Source organism: Pimephales promelas, chromosome 4 (assembly GCF_988280905.1).
Source record: "Pimephales promelas chromosome 4, fPimPro1.hap1.1, whole genome shotgun sequence".
Lineage (NCBI taxonomy): Eukaryota > Metazoa > Chordata > Actinopteri > Cypriniformes > Leuciscidae > Pimephales > Pimephales promelas.
Window position 1 is genome coordinate 21,795,108 of NC_142772.1, and position 22,181 is coordinate 21,817,288.

At 38.7% G+C, this 22,181-nt stretch overlaps 1 protein-coding gene and 1 long non-coding RNA gene across 3 annotated transcripts in view; one reads left to right on the forward strand and one right to left on the reverse strand.

Annotated features, from left to right (window-relative positions):
* Positions 1–17,442, forward strand: part of LOC120478164 (uncharacterized) — a 110,759-nt gene extending 93,317 nt beyond the window's left edge. The window contains exons 2-4 of one of the 2 annotated variants that reach the window (XR_016168294.1): positions 9,042–11,350; positions 11,625–11,753; positions 11,838–17,442. This is a non-coding gene — a long non-coding RNA (uncharacterized LOC120478164). Of the gene's footprint in view, positions 1–9,041; positions 11,754–11,837 lie in introns of both variants that reach the window. The other variant, XR_016168293.1, reaches the window with a different exon arrangement.
* A 3,450-nt stretch (positions 17,443–20,892) lies between these two features.
* Positions 20,893–21,851, reverse strand: LOC148981689 (uncharacterized). Its single transcript, XM_089129732.1, has one exon. It carries the CDS (start codon positions 21,553–21,555, stop codon positions 20,902–20,904), a length of 654 nt encoding a protein of 217 aa, XP_088985858.1. The 5' UTR covers positions 21,556–21,851; the 3' UTR covers positions 20,893–20,901.
* Between the last annotated feature and the right edge of the window lie 330 nt (positions 21,852–22,181).

Sequence of the window (22,181 nt, forward strand, 5' to 3'; positions counted from 1 at the left end):
CCCCTTAAGTTTTTTTTTTTGGGCGAAAAATTATCGAAATTCAAAATTTCGACCAGAAAAAAAAAAACGACAGTGTTACCCCTTACGTTTTTTTTTGGGGGGGGGGTGAAAAATTAAGTTTCCCCAATCTTCTCAAAACTCTGGATTCTGATAGAGGGCCATGAGACATAGACCTGAGTGCAACAATGGAGGCTCTAGACCCTTCAAGAGTTGAGATATCGAAAATCAAAATTTCGACCCGAAAAAAAAACCGACAGTGTTACCCCTTACGTTTTTTTTTTTGGGTGAAAAATGTATTATCCCCAATCTTCTCAAAACTCTGGATTCTGATAGAGGGCCATGAGACATAGACCTGAGTGCAACAATGGAGGCTCTAGACCCTTCCAGTGCTGAGATATCGAAACTAAAAATTTCGACCAGAAAAAAAAAAACCGACAGTGTTACCCCTTACGTTTTTTTGGGGGGGGCGAAAAATTAAGTATCCCCAATCTTCTCAAAACTCTGGATTCTGATAGAGGGCCACGAGACTTAGACCTGAGTGCAACAATGGAGGCTCTAGACCCTTCCAGTGCTGAGATATCGAAACTCAAAATTTCGACCCGTAAAAAAAAAACGACAGTGTTACCCCTTACGTTTTTTTTTGGGGGGCAAAAAATTAAGTATCCCCAATCTTCTCAAAACTCTGGATTCTGAGAGAGGGCCACGAGACTTAGACCTGAGTGCAACAATGGAGGCTCTAGACCCTTCCAGAGCTGAAATATCGAAATTAAAAATTTCGACCCGAAAAAAAAACGACAGTGTTACCCCTTACGTTTTTTTTTTTGGGCGAAAAATTAAGTATCCCCAATCTTCTCAAAACTCTGGATTCTGATAGAGGGCCATGAGACATAGACCTGAGTGCAACAATTGAGGCTCTAGACCCTTCCAGAGCTGAGATATCGAAATTCAAAATTTCGACCAGAAAAAAAAACGACAGTGTTACCCCTTACGTTTTGTTTTTTTTGGGCGAAAAATTTAGTATCCCCATTCTTCTCAAAACTCTGGATTCTGATAGAGGGCCATGAGACATAGACCTGAGTGCAACAATGGAGGTTCTACACCCTTCCAGAGCTGAGATATCGAAATTCAAAATTTCGACGAGAAAAAAAAACGACAGTGTTACCCCTTACGTTTTTTTTGGGGGGGGTGAAAAATTAAGTTTCCCCAATCTTCTCAAAACTCTGGATTCTGATAGAGGGCCATGAGACATAGACCTGAGTGCAACAATGGAGGCTCTAGACCCTTCCAGAGCTGAGATATCGAAAATCAAAATTTCGACCCAAAAAAAAAAAAACGACAGTGTTACCCCTTACGTTTTTTTTTTGGGGTGAAAAATTAAGTATCCCCAATCTTCTCAAAACTCTGGATTCTGATAGAGGGCCATGAGACATAGACCTGAGTGCAACAATGGAGGCTCTAGACCCTTCCAGAGCTGAGATATCGAAAATCAAAATTTCGACCAGAAAAAAAAACGACAGTGTTACCCCTTACGTTTTTTTTTTTTTTTTTTGGGCGAAAAATTTAGTATCCCCAATCTTCTCAAAACTCTGGATTCTGATAGAGGGCCATGAGACTTAGACCTGAGTGCAACAATGGAGGCTCTAGACCCTTCCAGAGCTGAGATATCGAAAATCAAAAGTTCGACCCAAAAAAAAACTACAGTGTTACCCCTTACATTTTTTTTGGGGGGGGCGAAAAATTAAGTATCCCCAATCTTCTCAAAACTCTGGATTCTGATAGCGGGCCATGAAAAATAGACCTGAGTGCAACAATGGAGGCTCTAGACCCTTCCAGTGCTGAGATATCGAAACTCAAAATTTCGACCAGAAAAAAAAAAACGACAGTGTTACCCCTTACGTTTTTTTTGGGGGCAAAAGATTAAGTAACCCCAATCTTCTCAAAACTCTGGATTCTGATAGAGGGCCACGAGACTTAGACCTGAGTGCAACAATGGAGGCTCTAGACCCTTCCAGAGCTGAGATATCGAAAATAAAAATTTCGACCCGAAAAAAAAAAAACGACAGTGTTACCCCTTACGTTTTTTTTTTTTTTTTTGGGCGAAAAATTAAATATCCCCAATCTTCTCAAAATCTGGATTCTGATAGAGGGCCATGAGACATAGACCTGAGTGCAACAATGGAGGCTCTAAACCCTTCCAGAGCTGAGATATCGAAAATCAAAATTTCTACCAGAAAAAAAAAAACGACAGTGTTACCCCTTACGTTTTTTTTTTTTTTTTGGGCGAAAAATTAAGTATCCCCAATCTTCTCAAAACTCTGGATTCTGATAGAGGGCCATGAGACATAGACCTGAGTGCAACAATGGAGGCTCTAGACCCTTCCAGAGCTGAGATATCAAAATTCTAAATTTCGACCCGAAAAAAAAAAAACGACAGTGTTACCCCTTACGTTTTTTTTTTTGGGCGAAAAATTAAGTATCCCCAATCTTCTCAAAACTCTGGATTCTGATAGAGGGGCATGAGACTTAGACCTGAGTGCAACAATGGAGGCTCTAGACCCTTCCAGAGCTGAGATATCGAAATTCAAAATTTCGACCAGAAAAAAAAAACGACAGTGTTACCCCTTACGTTTTTTTTTTTGGGCGAAAAATTAGGTATCCCCAATCTTCTCAAAACTCTGGATTCTGATAGAGGGCCATGAGACATAGACCTGAGTGCAACAATTGAGGCTCTAGACCCTTCCAGAGCTAAGATATCGAAATTCAAAATTTCGACCAGAAAAAAAAAACGACAGTGTTACCCCTTACGTTTTGTTTTTTTTGGGCGAAAAATTTAGTATCCCCAATCTTCTCAAAACTCTGGATTCTGATAGAGGGCCGTGAGACTTAGACTTGAGTGCAAACATGGAGGCTCTAGACCCTTCCAGAGCTGAGATATCGAAACTCAAAATTTCGACCCGAAAAAAAAAAAAAACGACAGTGGTACCCCTTTCGTTTTTTTTTTTCAGGTGAAAAATGAAGTTTCTCCAATCTTCTCAAAACTCTGGATTCTGATAGAGGGCCATGAGACTTAAACCTGAGTGCAAAAATGGAGGCTCTAGACCCTTCCAGAGCTGAGATATCGAAATTCAAAATTTCGACCAGAAAAAAAAACGACAGTGTTACCCCTTACGTTTTTTTCTTTTGGCCGAAAAATTTAGTATCCCCAATCTTCTCAAAACTCTGGATTCTGATAGAGGGCCATGAGACTTAGACCTGAGTGCAACAATGGAGGCTCTAGACCCTTCCAGAGCTGAGATATCGAAAATCAAAATTTCGACCCGTAAAAAAAACGACAGTGTTACCCCTTACGTTTTTTTTTTTTTTTGGGCGAAAAATTAAGTATCCCCAATCTTCTCAAAACTCTGGATTCTGATAGAGGGCCATGAGACATAGACCTGAGTGCAACAATGGAGGCTCTAGACCCTTTCAGTGCTGAGATATCTAAACTCAAAATTTCGACGCGAAAAAAAAAAATGACAGTGTTACCCCTTACGTTTTTTGTTTTTTTTGGGCGAAAAATTAAGTATCCCCAATCTTCTCAAAACTCTTGATTCTGATAGAGGGCCATGAGACTTAGACCTGAGTGCAACAATGGAGGCTCTAGACCCTTCCAGAGCTGAGATATCGAAATTCAAAATTTCGACCAGAAAAAAAAACGACAGTGTTACCCCTTACGGTTTTTTTGGGGGGTGAAAAATTAAGTATCCCCAATCCTCTCAAAACTCTGGATTCTGATAGAGGGCCATGAGACATAGACCTGAGTGCAACAATGGAGGCTATAGACCCTTCCAGAGCTGAGATATCGAAAATCAAAATTTCGACCTGAAAAAAAAAAAACGACAGTGTTACCCCTTACGTTTTTTTTTTTGGGCGAAAAATTTAGTATCCCCAATCTTCTCAAAACTCTGGATTCTGATAGAGGGCCATGAGACTTAGACCCGAGTGCAACAATGGAGGCTCTAGACCACATGTGTCAAACTCAAGGCCCGCGGGCCACAACCGGCCCGCAAATGAATTATTTTTGGCCCGCATGACAAAATGTATTTATTTTTAGAGCTGGCCCGCCGTTATATCGTTCAAATTACGTGGGAGCATTGTGTCACGTGACAAGCAATGACGCGTCACCATGGAAACATGACCGCGAAAGCGTCACATTCTGGGCGGTAACCCGGATGAGTGGCCATTATGGGGGCACTCGGATGTAAACAACAGCATTTACTGCACTATGTATGTACTACGGAACACATTGTTACACTAAAAAACACAGAAAAAACCCTTGGTAGGTACGAAATCATATAGAAAAGGACTTACCAAGCAGGAGAGAGCGTAATATTTTGACAAACTAAAGTTAATATGTGGTAATGGTGAGCTTCTATAGCCCGTACTGCAATTCTTCTTTCTATTTTCTTGTTCCGACATAGGCTACGCTCAGATTGTCAGTCCAAAAAGCACATGAAATCCGTTTTAAGCTAGCAGCTACATCCATATGTGGTTTGAAATCCTATTCAAATACCATATGCCTCAGTCTGAACGATCGGATTTCGGATGGAATGCGACTTTCACGCCACATAAAATGTAACTTTAAACATCAGTTTTAGAGGAGACATGCTGCAAGTCGCTGCCAAAATGCTGTGTTGTTGCAAAGTGCCGGACGAGCAGAAAAATATTATTTCTGAAACATGTATTGAAACCGGCGCTGACAAGAACGCGGAAAAAGCCGTAACGTTGCATAACAGATTCCTACCGTTCTGCAGCTCAATACGCAATATAGTCCAGCGCGGCGGTGGCTACACACATCCATGTTGTGAAAAAATTTAATAAGAAAACATCACTATTGCAAATGCAAACCCCTCCATCAGTGTCAATGTCAGTGCCGTATTGCTGATGCTGTGCCTCTGTCAACCACAAACGCCTTCTTTCATCAGTTTTTGCACTCTTCTCTTTAACGTTTGGTAGTCTGTAACTCAAAAGGTATTTTCCCCGATGTGACAGATTAGTACAGACCAAAACTCGGCCATTTTTCAGCATAAATAATCAGCCAAATTTGAAGGAAGGTGAACTTTGAAAAGGTGGACTTTCATTTTTGCATTTCTTTCTCTTGCTATAGGACATTTGATTTTCCTTTGAAGTAAATAACTTTTGTAAATAACCATAAGAAATGAGTGAAACTGATTTTATTTATTAATTTTTTTTTTTTTATTTCCTAATTAATTTTGTTTTATTGGCAATAATATATAGACCTTGTTGTTTTCAGGTTCATAATAATAATACATTGTTTCAATAAGTGTTTAACCTGTCCGGCCCTTGACCTATAGCAATTTTTTGATCTCGGCCCACTGTGTATTTGAGTTTGACACCCCTGCTCTAGACCCTTCCAGAGCTGAGATATCGAAAATCAAAAGTTCGACCCAAAAAAAAACGACAGTGTTACCCCTCACGTTTTTTTTTTTTGGGGCGAAAAATTAAGTATCCCGTATCTTCTCAAAACTCTGGATTCTGATAGAGGGCCATGAGACTTAGACCTGAGTGCAACAATGGAGGCTCTAGACCCTTCCAGAGCTGAGATATCGAAAATCAAAAGTTCGACCCAAAAAAAAACGACAGTGTTACCCCTTACGGTTTTTTTTTTTTGGGCGAAAAATTAAGTATCCCCAATCTTCTCAAAACTCTGGATTCTGATAGAGGGCCATGAGACTTAGACCTCAGTGCAACAATGGAGGCTCTAGACCCTTCCAGAGCTGAGATATCGAAAATCAAAATTTCGACCCGTAAAAAAAAAACGACAGTGTTACCCCTTACGTTTTTTTTTTGGGGCGAAAAATTAAGTATCCCCAATCTTCTCAAAACTCTGGATTCTGATAGAGGGCCATGAGACATAGACCTGAGTGCAACAATGGAGGCTCTAGACCCTTCCAGTGCTGAGATATCTAAACTCAAAATTTCGACTCGAAAAAAAAAAACGTCAGTGTTACCCCTTACGTTTTTTTTTTTTTTTTTGGGCGAAAAATTAAGTACCCCCAATCTTCTCAAAACTCTGGATTCTGATAGAGGGCCATGAGACTTAGACCTTAGTGCAACAATGGAGGCTCTAGACCCTTCCAGAGCTGAGATATCGAAATTCAAAATTTCGACCAGAAAAAAAACCGACAGTGTTACCCCTTACGGGTTTTTTTGGGGGTGAAAAATTAAGTATCCCCAATCTTCTCAAAACTCTGGATTCTGATAGAGGGCCATGAGACATAGACCTGAGTGCAACAATGGAGGCTCTAGACCCTTCCAGAGCTGAGATATCGAAAATCAAAAGTTCGACCCAAACAAAAAAACGACAGTGTTACCCCTTACGTTTTTTTTTTTTGGGTCGAAAAATTAAGTATCCCCAATCTTCTCAAAACTCTGGATTCTGATAGAGGGCCATGAGACTTAGACCTGAGTGCAACAATGGAGGCTCTAGACCCTTCCAGAGCTGAGATATCGAAAATCAAATTTTCAACCAGAAAAAAAAAACGACAGTGTTACCCCTTACATTTTTTTTGGGGGCGAAAAATTAAGTATCCCCAATCTTCTCAAAACTCTGGATTCGAATAGACGCCCATGAGACATAGACCTGAGTGCAACAATGGAGGCTCTAGACCCTTCCAGAGCTGAGATATCGAAAATCAAAATTTCGACCCGAAAAAAAACGACAGTGTTACCCCTTACGTTTTTTTTTTTTGGGCGAAAAATTAAGTATCCCCAATCTTCTCAAAACTCTGAATTCTGATAGAGGGCCATGAGACATAGACCTGAGTGCAACAATGGACGCTCTAGACCATTCCAGAGCTGAGATATCAAAATTCTAAATTTCGACCCGAAAAAAAAACGACAGTGTTACCCCTTACGTTTTTTTTTTTTTTTTTGGGCGAAAAATGAAGTATCCCCAATCTTCTCAAAACTCTGCATTCTGATAGAGGGCCATGAGACTTAGACCTGAGTGCAACAATGGAGGCTCTAGACCCTTCCAGTGCTGAGATATCGAAACTCAAAATTTCGACCCGAAAAAAAAAAATGACAGTGTTACCCCTTACATTTTTTTTGGGGGCGAAAAATTAAGTATCCCCAATCTTCTCAAAACTCTGGATTCGAATAGACGGCCATGAGACATAGACCTGAGTGCAACAATGGAGGCTCTAGACCCTTCCAGAGCTGAGATATCGAAAATCAAAATTTCGACCCGAAAAAAAACGACAGTGTTACCCCTTACGTTTTTTTTTTTTGGGCGAAAAATTAAGTATCCCCAATCTTCTCAAAACTCTGAATTCTGATAGAGGGCCATGAGACATAGACCTGAGTGCAACAATGGACGCTCTAGACCATTCCAGAGCTGAGATATCAAAATTCTAAATTTCGACCCGAAAAAAAAACGACAGTGTTACCCCTTACGTTTTTTTTTTTTTTGGGCGAAAAATGAAGTATCCCCAATCTTCTCAAAACTCTGCATTCTGATAGAGGGCCATGAGACTTAGACCTGAGTGCAACAATGGAGGCTCTAGACCCTTCCAGTGCTGAGATATCGAAACTCAAAATTTCGACCCGAAAAAAAAAATGACAGTGTTACCCCTTACGTTTTTTTTTTTTTTGGGCGAAAAATTAAGTATCCCCAATCTTCTCAAAACTCTGGATTCTGATAGAGGGCCATGAGACTTAGACCTGAGTGCAACAATGGAGGCTCTAAACCCTTCCAGAGCTGAGATATCGAAATTAAAAATTTCGACCAGAAAAAAAAAAACGACAGTGTTACCCCTTACGTTTTTTTTTTTGGGCGAAAAATTAAGTATCCCCAATCTTCTCAAAACTCTGGATTCTGATAGAGGGCCATGAGACATAGACCTGAGTGCAACAATGGAGGCTCTAGACCCTTCCAGAGCTGAGATATCGAAATTCAACATTTCGACCAGAAAAAAAAACGACGGTGTTACCCCTTAAAGTGCATATTGCAGGTTTAAAAAAAAAAAATCAAAATTTATAGATAACCTTGTATGAAAATACCATATGAAAAGTTAATGCAGGATTTAAAATGTTTTAAAACAACATAAGGTCACTAATTTAGAAGATAAAGTGAGCGTTTCTTGGACTGCTAGTAAAAAACGCTTTTTTTTCAACATCGCGTCATTTGACGTCATATCAGGGAGCCGCACCCTCGGCTCAGTGCAGAGTAGGCTGGTGTTCAGTGAGAGCGCTCGTCAGTCAGTGTGCTTTCGTTAGTTTTTTGCATTTTAATTTATCATCGTCATGGTAAATTATTGTGTTTGTGGAGATTGCAAAAACTCCAGCCTGTCAGGACTTCAAGATCGAGTCCACAAGTTTCCATTACAATAAAAGTGACGGTGCTATATAGCCTATCTTTCGTTCCTGGTGCGGTTTGAGCAGGTGAAGAGACGGGATTTCTCTTCTGCATCGGCTCGGAAAACGCGGTCGTGTGTAGTGTTCACTTCAGATCAAATGATTAGCATCCTGGCGATATGATGGAGTTCAACATGGTATGCCGAAGCAAGAATATTGATCGTCGTATACTACCAATGGCATCAAATAGTGTTATATAGGTAACTTGTCATGCCCTAAATAGAACTTGTAATTGAAAAACAAAATTGGTTGTTTAAATACTCAAATCTTTAATGTTCTGTTTATGTTATGACCTAGGTGAAAAATATGTATTAAAAATTTACTTGAGTATAGCCTATGCTTTTAGTATAGAAATATAGGCTACTCAAGTAAAGTTTTTATACATTTAATAGTATATAAATCTACCCAAAACATACTAATGTCTGCTGGCCTGTTATAGGATCATAATAATCTGCATATACATATATGTATATGTATATATGCAATATACATAGACATAACCCCAGAATCTGATTGTGTCTTTCTGCTTCTCCTTTACGTAAGTGCACAGTGAAATTTCAGCTAAACGGGACAGTTTCACACCCTCAATAAGCATTGTCTTTTTTTCTGTTTTTCTTTTTCAGATTCTCAAAGACGGGCAACTATGAGATATCTGCATGTTTTAGGTGGAAAAACACATGATCAGGGTTGGAATATACTTGGACATAAACACACTTACACAATAGAATGTATAGAATGTATAAACAGCACTTGCATCTCTGTTTACACGTATCACTCTTGCAGTGTCCTCATATCAGTTCTATCTGTCAGCAAAGGAAAAGAATGCAGCCATGATGCCATGAACACACATTCCTCAAAGCAATCTCTTTACCTCATAAAACATCTTCTTTGGATAAATATAGTCAGGTTACCAGAGCTCTTATTTGAAAATCTGTGAAAAAAAGCATGTTTTTGAAAGTGAAATAGGACCGATTACAGACAGCTGTGGCACTCCAAATGTTCCTCTCCACCCCATGGTTAGGACAGCAGTTAGTGAGGGACTTCCTGCATGGAAAGCTGTGTATGTTTTCCTTCAGTGAATCGAACATCCTGCAGATCTTAAATTCCAGTCAGCAATAAACTCCCTGACCTCTGAGCACAAAATTAGGTGCATCATATAAGCAAGAGACAAAAGCGAAAGGAGGGACTGCAAAACAAAACCAAAAGATAGAGATAAAAGAAAATGACAAAGAATGAACAGGAGAATGCAAACTCACACATTTCTGGGTGAGTTTTCTTAATTATTCATTGTATGAAAAGGATAACGAAAAAGGAAACTACTTTACATGATTAATAATTAGCAGTTACATTTGTTTTGTTTTTTTTTGTAAGTTATAGTCACAGTTTAAATTTTTGAAAAATATAAACAACTAAAAATATAAACTAAATATAAATTTCTGTCTCCCTTACCTGACCTATTTTTTTTAGATGTAACCATAATGTCATCAGTTTAATCTAGTCAAATGAATACATTATATTTTTGTTGCCAATTGATGTATGTTACCACATGAAACACATTTGTTAGGTTGTTAGGTTAGGCCTACATGATTACAAACTTATTTATTTGACCGTATAGCTAATTTAGAGAAACACTTGGACAATGAACAAAGCAATCCATATAAATAGATCTACTCACCGTATTGTAATGCTCATAAACTTCAAGCCTCTTTTTACATATAAGTGAGATGATCAATTCATTTATTATGACACATGCATGCAAATAGGGATCATCTCATATTACTTCTTTCATCCAATGTCTGAAAACACAATGTTTCTTGCCATGAAAGATTCAGATTTTATTTTTTATTATATGGACAGGGTTGTCAGTTGCAACATGCGGTGAACCCTATCTGCCAATATGTTTATTCAGGTATTATCAACTGACTGATGAAACAAACTACTCACCAGTCAACATATGTTCCTAATTTGCTGGCTTTATTTGATTTTAAACCACATGTTTTCTTCTTTAAATGGTTGTGAATGTTTGCAACAGAGCATTCTCTGAAGATCACAAACAATATGTTTTTACAATTGTATGTTTTTGGCATTACGAGCAGTGATGAATTTATCCTTGGGGGGGGGCATGGTATTATTTAATGAACATGGACATACAATCCCAAAATATATTGATTGGCTATATATTCAGTGTTTTTGACCTCCTTCCTCTTGTCCTGAAATTTCCCCATATTGAAAAAGAAAAAGAAAAATCTTAAAGGTAAGTGGAATTCCATCATTACTTTGAAGAGCTGGTTCTGTGTTATGTTCACCACTCCCTGGGGTTTACATGTGTAGCAGCACCAAAATTTTAAAACAACTAATAAAGTATGCCATACTATATTGTAAATATTACATTTAGAGCAGTAATCCTCTATGTATTAATTTAATGTGCAGAATGTATATGATCTCCGACCAATGTTTAAGTTTGACATATCTGAATGCCTCCAAATAAATTATTTTGCATATGTGCATATTAACACCTTTTCTTCTGTTTCTCATTTCCTGCGTTTCTCTTTGTCTGAAATCACATGCTTTATCTGGAGTATTATTGTGTACAGCTCTCAAAGGACAGAGATGTTTCCCAGAGCAGATCACATGACCCTGTCATGCGCTATCACTGAAGTTGTTCTCTTATTGGTCGGTTACTCCACAATGCCACAATTTGTGCATATTGTATCATAGTATTTTTTTTTTCTAAAAAAATTTTTTGTGCTAATTTAGAGATTAGGGGCTGGAAATGGGATTATATAGAATGTTAATCTTTACATGTGGTTAAATGGTGTTTTCCCCTCTATCGTTGTCCTTATTTTGTTGATGATGACACTTTCTCTGCTTCAGGAAGCAGGTCTCCAAGGAAATGCACTGCTACATCACAGTGCCTGATCACAGGAACAATGTGAGTGAATGTTTAGCTTTCTGAACAAAGCGATACCACATGATGTGGTGGGTGGAAAAGAAATCTCAATGCCCCTCTGTCGTATTCTTTCTTTACTTTTTGGCTCTCCTTCATGTACCATATCTGTCAGTGCCTCTTTACTGGCGTTTAGGTGGTGTCGCCGAAAATCAAGACACAGTAAACACCACAGACAGTCGACTATGACGCGACCTTGGAACATGTTCCGTGCAATGACCATTATAAAATGCTACGTCTTTCATCTCTTTCCCTTTAGACATTGGGCTGTGGGATTGCAGCTGTGTGGCGGGTGCCACCAGACTGTTCATGTCTTGCCTTGTGTGTATGTGTGTGCGAGCGAGCGATCCCTTGGGGCTCTCTCCCTCAGCCCAGGCTCCCTGATTCGGTGTGTAAAAGCACCCCTGAATGATGGATTACTGTGTCAGTGCGGCCTGCGAAGGATTAATTTGTTTCATTGATTTCTCTTTAGGCAGAATGCCAGCGTTTGCTGCTTCCCACCTCCTTCCCGGAGACTCCCGGCCATAATAGACGGTAATGGCCTAAGACAAATCAACCCGTTTCTTGTAAAAATAGCAGCAAATAACCCCTGACTTTGCCTCACGAGCGTAAACCAGAGAGAAGCTCGATTCTGACAGCCGCATTCACAGCGGGCATTAACCCCAGGAGAAAGCTCGTGCTCCACTTGAACAAAGCCATAAGTCTTGAATACTTACGTCCCCCACTCACAGCTCAGAATGGATTGGTAATGACCGACTGTCTGGCTGTGCAGGTTAAGTGCGCTTTGCCTGGGCCAATCGCAGGAACGAGTGACCTCCGCGATGTTTACAACACCATCTTACCAAGCAACAGTTTCTGTGCATTAGTTGGACATATGGGTATCATATTTAAGCACCACAGAGAACCCTAACAAATGTAGCCTATAAACACTCACCCCTGACTGTGTTTGCTAGCTCTCGGGCTGTCGTTGTGATGTTGCACGACTGAGGAGAAGATGAGAGAGTGTGTGGAGCTCTGGCCAGGACCCTCTATGTGGACTCTAAAGGGCCCAGGAGTTCACAAAACAAGCACAAACACACAAAAAAGAAATCAATCTGATGTGAATCCACAGTAAAGTGGTGGTTCCAAATCTTTAGTTTAGAAACGTTCAGTGCAATCCTTAAAATTACCAGTAGGGAATTATACGCCTTGAAATGGTCACTTCAGGTTTGGGTCACATGAGTATAAGTCTCTTTATAAAAACTATTACCTGATATTACATCAACCCACCTAAAATGGCCTGTGTTTGAATATTTTCATGTGAAAATGCATTGATTTGTTACATTTATATGTATGCATTTGGCAGACATTGCCTTCGAGGTACACATTAACATTTTTATCAGTTCTTGCTTTCCCTGGAAACCAAACCATGACCTTAGCATTGTCGGCTACAGAAAAAGCCTGTAATATTAGACACTAGTTTTGTTGAGTTAAAAACTATCTCTCTCTAGACAACGAAGTCTTATATTTAAATTAAAAATTAAAATTACGGTGGTTCTTCTCCCATCAAGTCTTGAATGACCAGTTTAACACTTTGCATGCACAATTTGAACATGTCTAATTTAAAAAGAAAAAAAAAAATCCATTTCAGTTATACCAGGGTTGATTTCAGCCAATACCATTTGCCATTTTTTAAAAGATGTAGGGGAGAGCGGGGCACAACCTAACGCATTTTGGTTTTGGCTCAGTTAATTTAAAAATAATTAGGTTAGATTAATATATATATTTTTTTTACAAAAGCAACATACACATCTCTGCTACAAATGAACACTTAAAGTTTTTTTCTTTTCTAGGACCTACCATTTTCGTACAGTTGGACTGAAAGTGACAGAAGTGCAAATGTTACAACTTACCCCATATGTGGGGTTAATTGTAACAGACAGAGGGGTTAGTTGTAACACTTGTGTGTAACACACATAATTCAGTACAATTTTATTTGTATAGTGTATAGACAGTTATCCATACATCCATCCCTCATCCAATCATCCTTCTATTATGGATCAATATCAAGGATAGAGACTGCAATAAATAATAATAAATAAAATTATAAAATATTGTAATTGCAATCAAATTAGATTTGTGTGTGGCATGTACAATTATTACTGTTAATAATAATAACAGTAATAATCATACAAATGAGCTTAAAATAATAATTTTAAGGGTTTATTGCATTAAAAACAGGCCATATTTTTAATAAATAAACAAGTTATCATTCATTTCATTCATTTTTTCATAAATTTGAAACATTTTTAAATTCCAACATTGTTTGTGGAAGTCCAACAAGTTAAATGTATACTCAAACCTGAAAACTTGTGAGGCTCCGTTTTCATTTGATTATCGTTGTACACTTGGCGGCTTGTTTGTAACACTGTGTTACAACTAACCCCGCTGTGTATTACATATTTTAACCCTAGCTAACAGTCGCTAGGAATCGCTGACAAGTTTCAAAACGGTGCTATGTTTGAGCCAACAAGACAGTGATTAAGGCAATATAAAGAAAAAAATCTATGATGAAAAAATTTACTTTAATGGTGTCAAAACACTTTTTGTCCAGTGTCTTCACGAAATATAATCAAAATTTTCCGCAAATTCGCGGGAGACCGTCTTCTGGCAGCAAGAGAAAAATATCGTAAACACAGCCTGCGTTAGGTTGTGCCCCGCGCTCCCCTACTCATTCAGGTTTGCGGTCTCCATCTCTGTTTGTTTGAGCAGAATTACTTACTGTCCTTCCACTGAAGGCACTGCAGTGTAAACACTCAACAGACACAGACCAAATCAATCCTAATGCCCTTTCAGCTCTGTCTAGAAACAAAGTCCTTCAACACTGATGCTGTGGGTGAAATAAGGTAATCTCAGCTATGATACTAACTCATTGCTAGCCTCTTCCCAGGCTCCTTGCTGCCAAGAGCTGTGTTCCTCTCAAAAAAAAAAAAAAACAAACAAACAAACAAAAACAACAGTTCTCAGGGGTCCTTACATCCTTAAGTGGCTCCAGAAAAGGTTAGTTGTCAGGTAATTGTCCAGCTGCGGTTGGGCTTATCTTAATCACAGTGCTTCAGCATAAGCCTGGGTCTGTGTTATGAAGAGGCTAACGGTGCTAAAGGGGAGGGTGGCTAGCTGAGGGATTTCATTGTTCTGTTTCTCTTTTTTTGCCTGCCTGGTGTGCTGAGATAGCCAGACCAAAGTATAGAAAGTTAGCGTCAAGCTACCAAGCATAATGTGGACAAAGTGTCGGAGTACTGTAATACACATAACAATATTTCATACAGAAGAAAAACAAAAAGAACAAATGGAATGGAAACGCAGCAACACCTTTGAGCCGTCTAGAACCAAACAAGCAAGTCAAGGCACAATCCTTTTGTCATGGTTTGTAATGTATATCTGTAAAGTACAGAAACTTGAGGGTTTGTGAAGCCTTTGATGTTGCCACTGAGTCACTGTTTAAGGGGAATGGTTGGAGGAAAACTGCATTCAGGATCCATAACACTTATACAGGGTCTTTCGGGAACATTGAACAAAATAACAACAACAACAACTAAGAAGGCCTCTTACAAGGGTCAGCAAATGCAACCAAACATCTATTAACTCGAAGCCAAATTAAAATATACAAAAAGAGGACAGATCTCTGATCATAGAAACGCTAAAACTGTCGTTGCAGGCAGCCATTTATTCTGATGTAGTTTGCAGTGGTGACGCATAGTCTGCTGTCATTTTGCTCCACCGACGTCAAAGGTCGAACACAAACTATAAAATATTTGTCGGGGGTCGGTCCATCAATAACGCTGACATGCCGACCCATACAGTACAAAGCTAGAGGCAGAATGAACTGTCTCGACAAAAGCATCTGGTGCACATGTTGACCTAGAGGCCAAAAGGTTAGCAGCCAGACTCCTCTACCCATCCCCACTATGCTTTCATATGTTCATTTGATGGTCGCTGTGGCAATTATAAAGGTATACTTGAGCCAGGTCTAATGGACTAGGGGCAAAGAGCAAAGCCTTTACAGTGGGGACCCAAGTCAAAGGTTAGCATGGTCATAAGACTAATTATGGAGCATTCGATGAGATGGAAAGATGCGGGAAGCGCATATGCTCAACTGCTCATCTTTATGCATATCTTACCTATGGACATGTCGTATGGAAAACACATTAATGATTTCAGTAAATGCTGTTTTTGTTGCCTAGATTGCCACCGGCTTTTAATAACTATTAAATATGAATGGTCAAGGTCATGAGGGTCACAGTCTGCATTTAGAGTGTATGACCAGTGCCACATGCAAAGGTTAAAATGGAATTGCTTGTGCCAAGTTTATGAAGAGCCCCATTTATGCAGGCCAGCAGGGGTGATTTATGACCGGAGATAAGAGGAAGGATGGGTGGAAAACTCTTTCTTTTTCAAATGCAATCAGCTTCTGTAAATACGCAGCTTACTTATATCCATCACGCTGTCGCAGGGAATCGTCGTTCCTTTGCTTAGATGAAACAACAGCTTTTGTCTGGGTACCGACAACTGTGCTTTTGAAGAACAGTTGTTTTATCATTTTGTGTGTGTATGAAGCTCACTTTCCAGGTTCCCTGATATTAGCCTATGCAATTACATCATTCTAAGCATACCATATCACAACATATTTAAAAGTAATCACTCATTTAATTATCTGTGTAATCCATTGTAACAGCAGTCCTATGTAAGCAGACGGCATAGTTAAAAGGGAGGATAGTCTCCTAAAGGAGGCTCTGTTCATTCAATTGGTCATATAAAAGGAAAACTGTATTTTTCTTGGCATCTGATTCAGAAGCGACTGCATGTCTCATCATTTCTACCTGCCCCCATAACTAGGTAAAGTTATTGCATACTTGGTCTGGTTTAATTAGATTTAAAACAATTCATCTTGATTGAAACGACCTGAATTTTTGGCATTCCATAATGTGTCCAAAAGGTAAATTTGATCTGCTATCAGAACAGCCACATATTCAGAGCTAAAACTGTGATATTTTGTCACTGAATACCACGGCCAAGAACATTTGTGGGTCTTTGGCCCTTAAATCTGAAAACCACTCAGTGGTATGATCTTTGTGAAACTGCACCCCAGTGGCTCAGGGTCTGGCTGAAATGGAAAAAAAAGAACGAGAGATGTGCTTTGAACTCTTTGCCAAAACGGAAACACGGTCTAGTGCTGCTCATTTTAACGAGTCATAAGAACTATTTTTGTTCCCTCATATTGCAATAAATTTGGTCTTTCCTTTTTATGTAAGTTTAATGTTTTTCTAGGTGTGGATCAAAGGGTGATAATTCAGAAAACCATTTGCATCAATAGATTTTAGCCCATGCCTCTCAATGTCACACACAAATCTAGTTTCATTTTTACTATATGTTGCACTTGGACTTCAGCAACCAATTGCAGCGGTGAAAGAATGAAAATATATGGAGCACCGTGGGAAAAGTCAAACAAAAAAGTTAATACAACAAACCAAAATATTGGTTTGATGACTGACATTTGAAATAGGGCATAGGATGGATGTAATTTAAGCCTAAGTACACTCTTCCCTCTTTTCACACACCCCTCTGGGTGACAGTTATTAATGCCATTTCCTCTTGTCTTATTATGTCATACGAGACATTTAAAGAACGTCATCTTCTGTAAGGGCCCGGCATTCTGTTTGTAGTCAGAGTGCAAATTATCATCAAACCAGATCGAGTTATCATCACTGTCCTCCTATGTGTTATAAAGTGCTGTTCTTCTCTCTATTCTAGTTCTTTAAAACGTCTTCTTTTTTATTTTTATTTTTTTTTTTGCCTGCAACATTTAATATTAGAATATGGCTTTAAAAAAAGGCTTAATGATTTGTGTGAATTTTGTGTATGAGCGTGTGTGATGTATTGTCTCTTATTGGGACAGATCAACCACTGGCTGTTTGTGTGTTCAGAGAACAGAGCTTTGCATTAAAATATGATTTTATCAATAGTGTGATCAATAGTGTCAGCCTGCCATTGTGTAATTATTCTGGCCTCCTGTATCAATAAAGCTGCAATAAAGCTGTCATGCTTGATCTCTTGGTCGTGAACATGCTGTAAGCAGTCAAAAACTTGGAGAGGGGGCTGGGAGCTTTAATATCATATCCTTATCTTTATCAATACAGATTCCTAACATCATTTAATTATGGCCATAAATGCCCAGGCAATAAACCTGCACATTTGATTTAGTCTATTAATGGATATTCAATATGACATCAAAGGTAATCAAGGATAGAAACCAGGCTAACTTACATCTTAAGCTATATCATATCACTCGAGTCATGTTCAGAAAAAAAAAAAAAAAAAAAAAAAACATGATTGCGAGTGTATTGTTTTATACGAAAATTAAAAAAAAAAAAAACAATAATCGATATTAAGTTACTTACATTTCGAAACAGTACTGTCGCGGCCGGCTCTCTCTTAACAACACAAGCTTCTAGCAATGAAAGAGTGATTTCGAAAGAATCGGTTGAGTGAACAAAGACCCGAAGACTCGTCCCTCATTTCCTCCCCGAATGAATCAATCATTTTAAACGAATCGTTGACTGATTTATTCACTAAAATATACAGTCCCTCTGTACTGTCGCCTCCTATTGGTGTAAAGATGTAACATGTAGAAAGAATCACTGAACAATCTACAATAAACACGACTATTTCAATCTTTTCTTGTCTTTTAGCCTTTTAGCACCAATTGACTTAGTGCTTGCACGACGCGAGTTGAAGTCCCGTCAGTTTCTGTTTCATATTTGTCCTGTCAAAATAAAGGAGTAACGTTAGCCTAAGATGCTGTGCTGTATCAGCACTTTTGGAGTAGCCTACTGCTTACCCAATCAAATTGGAGGACTGAAAATAATTATTTAAGAATATTAGGCCTATATTATTAAATATTACAACAGTTTTACAAATACCATGGTTAACCTGGTTAGTGTAGCCACTAACCTTGGTTAAAACCATGGTTAAAACCATGGTTGTGGTTACCGGTTACCATACTACAATAACCATGTTTTTTGGTTTTTTATAGTTATTTATTTTTTGGTGTAGTAAAACCATGGTTATTTTTTGTAAGGATTCTTGGAATTGATGGATTGATGCATGGATTGATAAGTTTGTTTGCACAATGATGTCACTATAGTCTTTCTACAAAATTCACTCTCAAACACATACAACTACCATAACACATTGCAGTGGCAGGAACGTCAGAGCCAATGAGGCAGTATATTTCAGTGGATTGTGTTTCACAGTCTAGCTCTCCTGGGGAAAAGTGGCCTCAGCCAATAACACTTAAGACCCCGGTACAGAAAAACGCAAGATCTTTTATTGCCACTCATCACTCATGTAATATCTGGCAGCATTTGTGATTACAGAACAAGTGATTGACTAACTAGACACTCGGGTAGTGAGTTACGACCAGGCTTACCTTCTAGTTCGATGTGGGACATCTGCGTCGACAATAACTCTTCCTTCCGACTTCATCACTAAATCACAGAAAACGCCAAAGACGGAACAGTTAAATAATAACCTCAGATTTATTGTAAACCTGTCACAAAATTAGCATTATGGTGAGGCCACTTCACGATGGAGAGGTGATCGATTGGGAATTATGACAGTATTGATATAGTGCAAGAGAGAGAGAGAGAATCCGAGAGCACAGGTAGGATGATCGACCACTTGCACTGGAATCAATAAACGCCGATAGAGTGGAGAGTCAGAACTTCCGTCCATGGGTGACTAGAACTTTATCAGGAATAATATGTGACTTCACGTAAGGTGTCAACATCTCCACAAGAGAAGACTTACTACAACAAAAAGATTTGATAAGGTTCTGGCTTTAGATTTTTTGCACTGATCAGACATTTAGCAAATGTATAACATCCAACTAACATTACTTCATGCTCTGCCAGTTCAGAAGTTAACGTATGAAAACACAGTCTCACTTTAGCATTCACTGATTACCACTCACAGAATATGATAATTCTATCGTCATTAGCCTAATATCATTTATGTACAGTATGCATGTGGCAGACACTATTACCCAAAGCAACTTACAGTGCATTCACATGCATTGATAGGCTATATTTTGACAGTGTGTGCATTTGAATGGTAATTGAAACCATAAAGATGGCTGTTCAGAAGAGATTTAGCTCCTTTTTAATAGTCATAGTGATTAATGTGTCTGATTCAAACCACTTGCAAGCGAATTTGAGGCTGTTCCATGAAGGTTTTTGACTGACTTCATACACTGTAAAAAATAAATAAAAAATATGAAGAACAGAAAAAAAACAGCCTTACTTCTCTTTTTCAAGTACAAACAACTTAAATTGATCAAATTAAAATGACTTGAACCTTGTATAACTTATTAAAATAAGTTGAAAATTGCTTAACTTATTTTGATGAGTTAAAGCAATGTAAAAACATATTTTGTCAAATTATTGATCATATATATATATATATTATATATATATAATTTTTTACAGTGTAAAAGCTTTGTGAATTTAACAAATGATTGTGGACAATAAACAAATCACCAAACGTTAAGGGAGCATTCTATTTAATAATTTTGCAAACTTCATAGGAATATTTCATAATGTACAGAGACAATTCAAAAGTAACAAGTATATAAAATAATAATAATAATAATAATAAATAATACTTTCCATGAATAAAGTATGTTTTGAGAACATTATTAAAGAAACAGCTAACTTGGAAAGAACGTTCTGGAAGAAGCTTTACTGGACGTAACATTACTGGAAGAAGCTTTGTTCACAAATTTAAGAAAACCTTGCCAGAACATTCCTGTTAGCTAGGATGCACACCAAATTCATAGTAGTGTTGTGGGTGGATAAAACCGTATATTCATCAAACCAAAATAAAACATTAACAAGACAACAAGGAGCTGTTTTTATTTCTGTATTGTTGTGCAAATCCATTCACAGTAATCCATTTTCACACATATTTATTAAATCACAGACCCTAGAGTGATTTTCCAAACTTGGAAATGTCTCGCCACGCACCATCCCAGAGTTGCAGCTGTGCACATCCACTGCAAACATTTGGAAGTTTCTGTTCCATGGTAGAAAACAAGAAGGTGGTCAGAAGCTCTTGTAGCAGCAAGTAAAATACTGCAAGTTCTTAAAAATGTGTTTTTAACTTTTAAGATCCCTTGATTCAAAGCTGTGAATTACCCCCGGTTATATGTGGTGGTCCTGGCAGAGCAGTTCACTGGGGGTGGTTTTTAGACATCTGCAAGACAGAATTGGACCAGCTGACGTGGACACATCTCTTTAGTCTGAGCCAGAGGGATACACTGCCAGTTTCACGTAGCTCTAGGCAAGTTTCCTTGAGAGTCTTGGAAACTGAGCCAAGATGGAGGTTGTTGTGGACAGTTTGAGAGGACTTGCTGTGTATAGGCTGGGACAGAGGGCTTTTATGACTCAGGGATACTTGAGAGAAATACAGTTAAAACATGTTATACAGCAACATAACCATTAGCATATCTCCAGATAGACACAACAATGCATAACATGTGCTTTCCCTCTTCTATTGCTCACCTGTCCATTTCCATCTCCCGTCTCCTCCCGAAGGCACAGAAGAGCGTCTATCCCTATACATCTGTGTATCGTATACACACAGGAGACACGTCTTTCGAGTCTGGGTCTACATTCTGCAGCCAGTGTAGACAGTTGCCTGACTGCTCGCTTCTTCCATCGGTTCCCCCTGGGATCTCCTCTCCTGCCATGCCTCTCTCGGAAGGTGATTGATGAGAAGCCATTTCCGTACTTCTCCCTCTCAGACAGCACCCGGCTCTTCTCCACTGATGTACCATGTGAAGACTCCTCTCGGAGGGATGGGTTTCTTTTTAAGCCATCAAATGAAGCATCCATGCGCTGGAGGTTGTGCCGGGCCGGCTCCAGACACTGCAGTGGACCAGACCAAAGCCGGGGATGGTGGTGTGGGTGAGTGAACACTGGTCTAGCTAACCAGTGTGAGGATGGGAAAAGAGAAAAGGAAAGGAAAAGGTGTGTGCTATAAGCATTAGTCTGTCTCCAGTGCTCCACAAGACAAGGTTTGTCTAGGGTGGATGCATTGTGGTCACACAGAATGAGAGACAGGTATGTAGGCAATGACTCAGGGAAACCCATTGGAAAGAGAAAAAAATAATGTAGAAATGAAATCAATTTAATGTCTAATTTTTCCTCAGCAATGAGTTATAGTCTACTGCTTGTCAGATGTTGCTCATGAGAAAGACCCCATAGTCATTTCACATATGTCATCTCTAGAGTCTCGAAGAGCTCTGAAAAAATGCATCAGAATATATTCACCTAGAAATCAGTCTGCAAGTCTGCTCTCAAAAATTTACCAACAAACTACTCCAAAAGTGAATTACCTGAGCCTCCTTTCTCTTATGAACATCGATAAGCTCGACTATATCGATAAGCTATATTATCGATAGTTCTCACTCTTAAAGTGTGTCAATAACTGTCTCATTTGTTTTTATTTAAACCGAGGAGAAACATCCGAGACAAAGTTGACACTTAAAGAGATATTCATGCAAAAATAATAATTTTAGTCACTCCCATGCTGTTCTAAGCTGTATAACTTTCCTTCTCCTGCACAACACAAAAATTGCTAAATTGCATAATAAATTGCTTGCAAACTAAAAGTGGTTCTTCATGCATAAAATGTGAAACCATTATTCTCAATCTTCAGACCCAGTCTGAAAGACAGAAAGCACATCCACATCCATGAATGATAGAATGACAAATAT

Coding starts and splice junctions, on each gene's coding strand:
- LOC148981689 (XM_089129732.1), bottom strand. CDS start 21,555: ATGGGTTTCCCTGAGTCATTGCCTACATACCTGTCTCTCATTCTGTGT.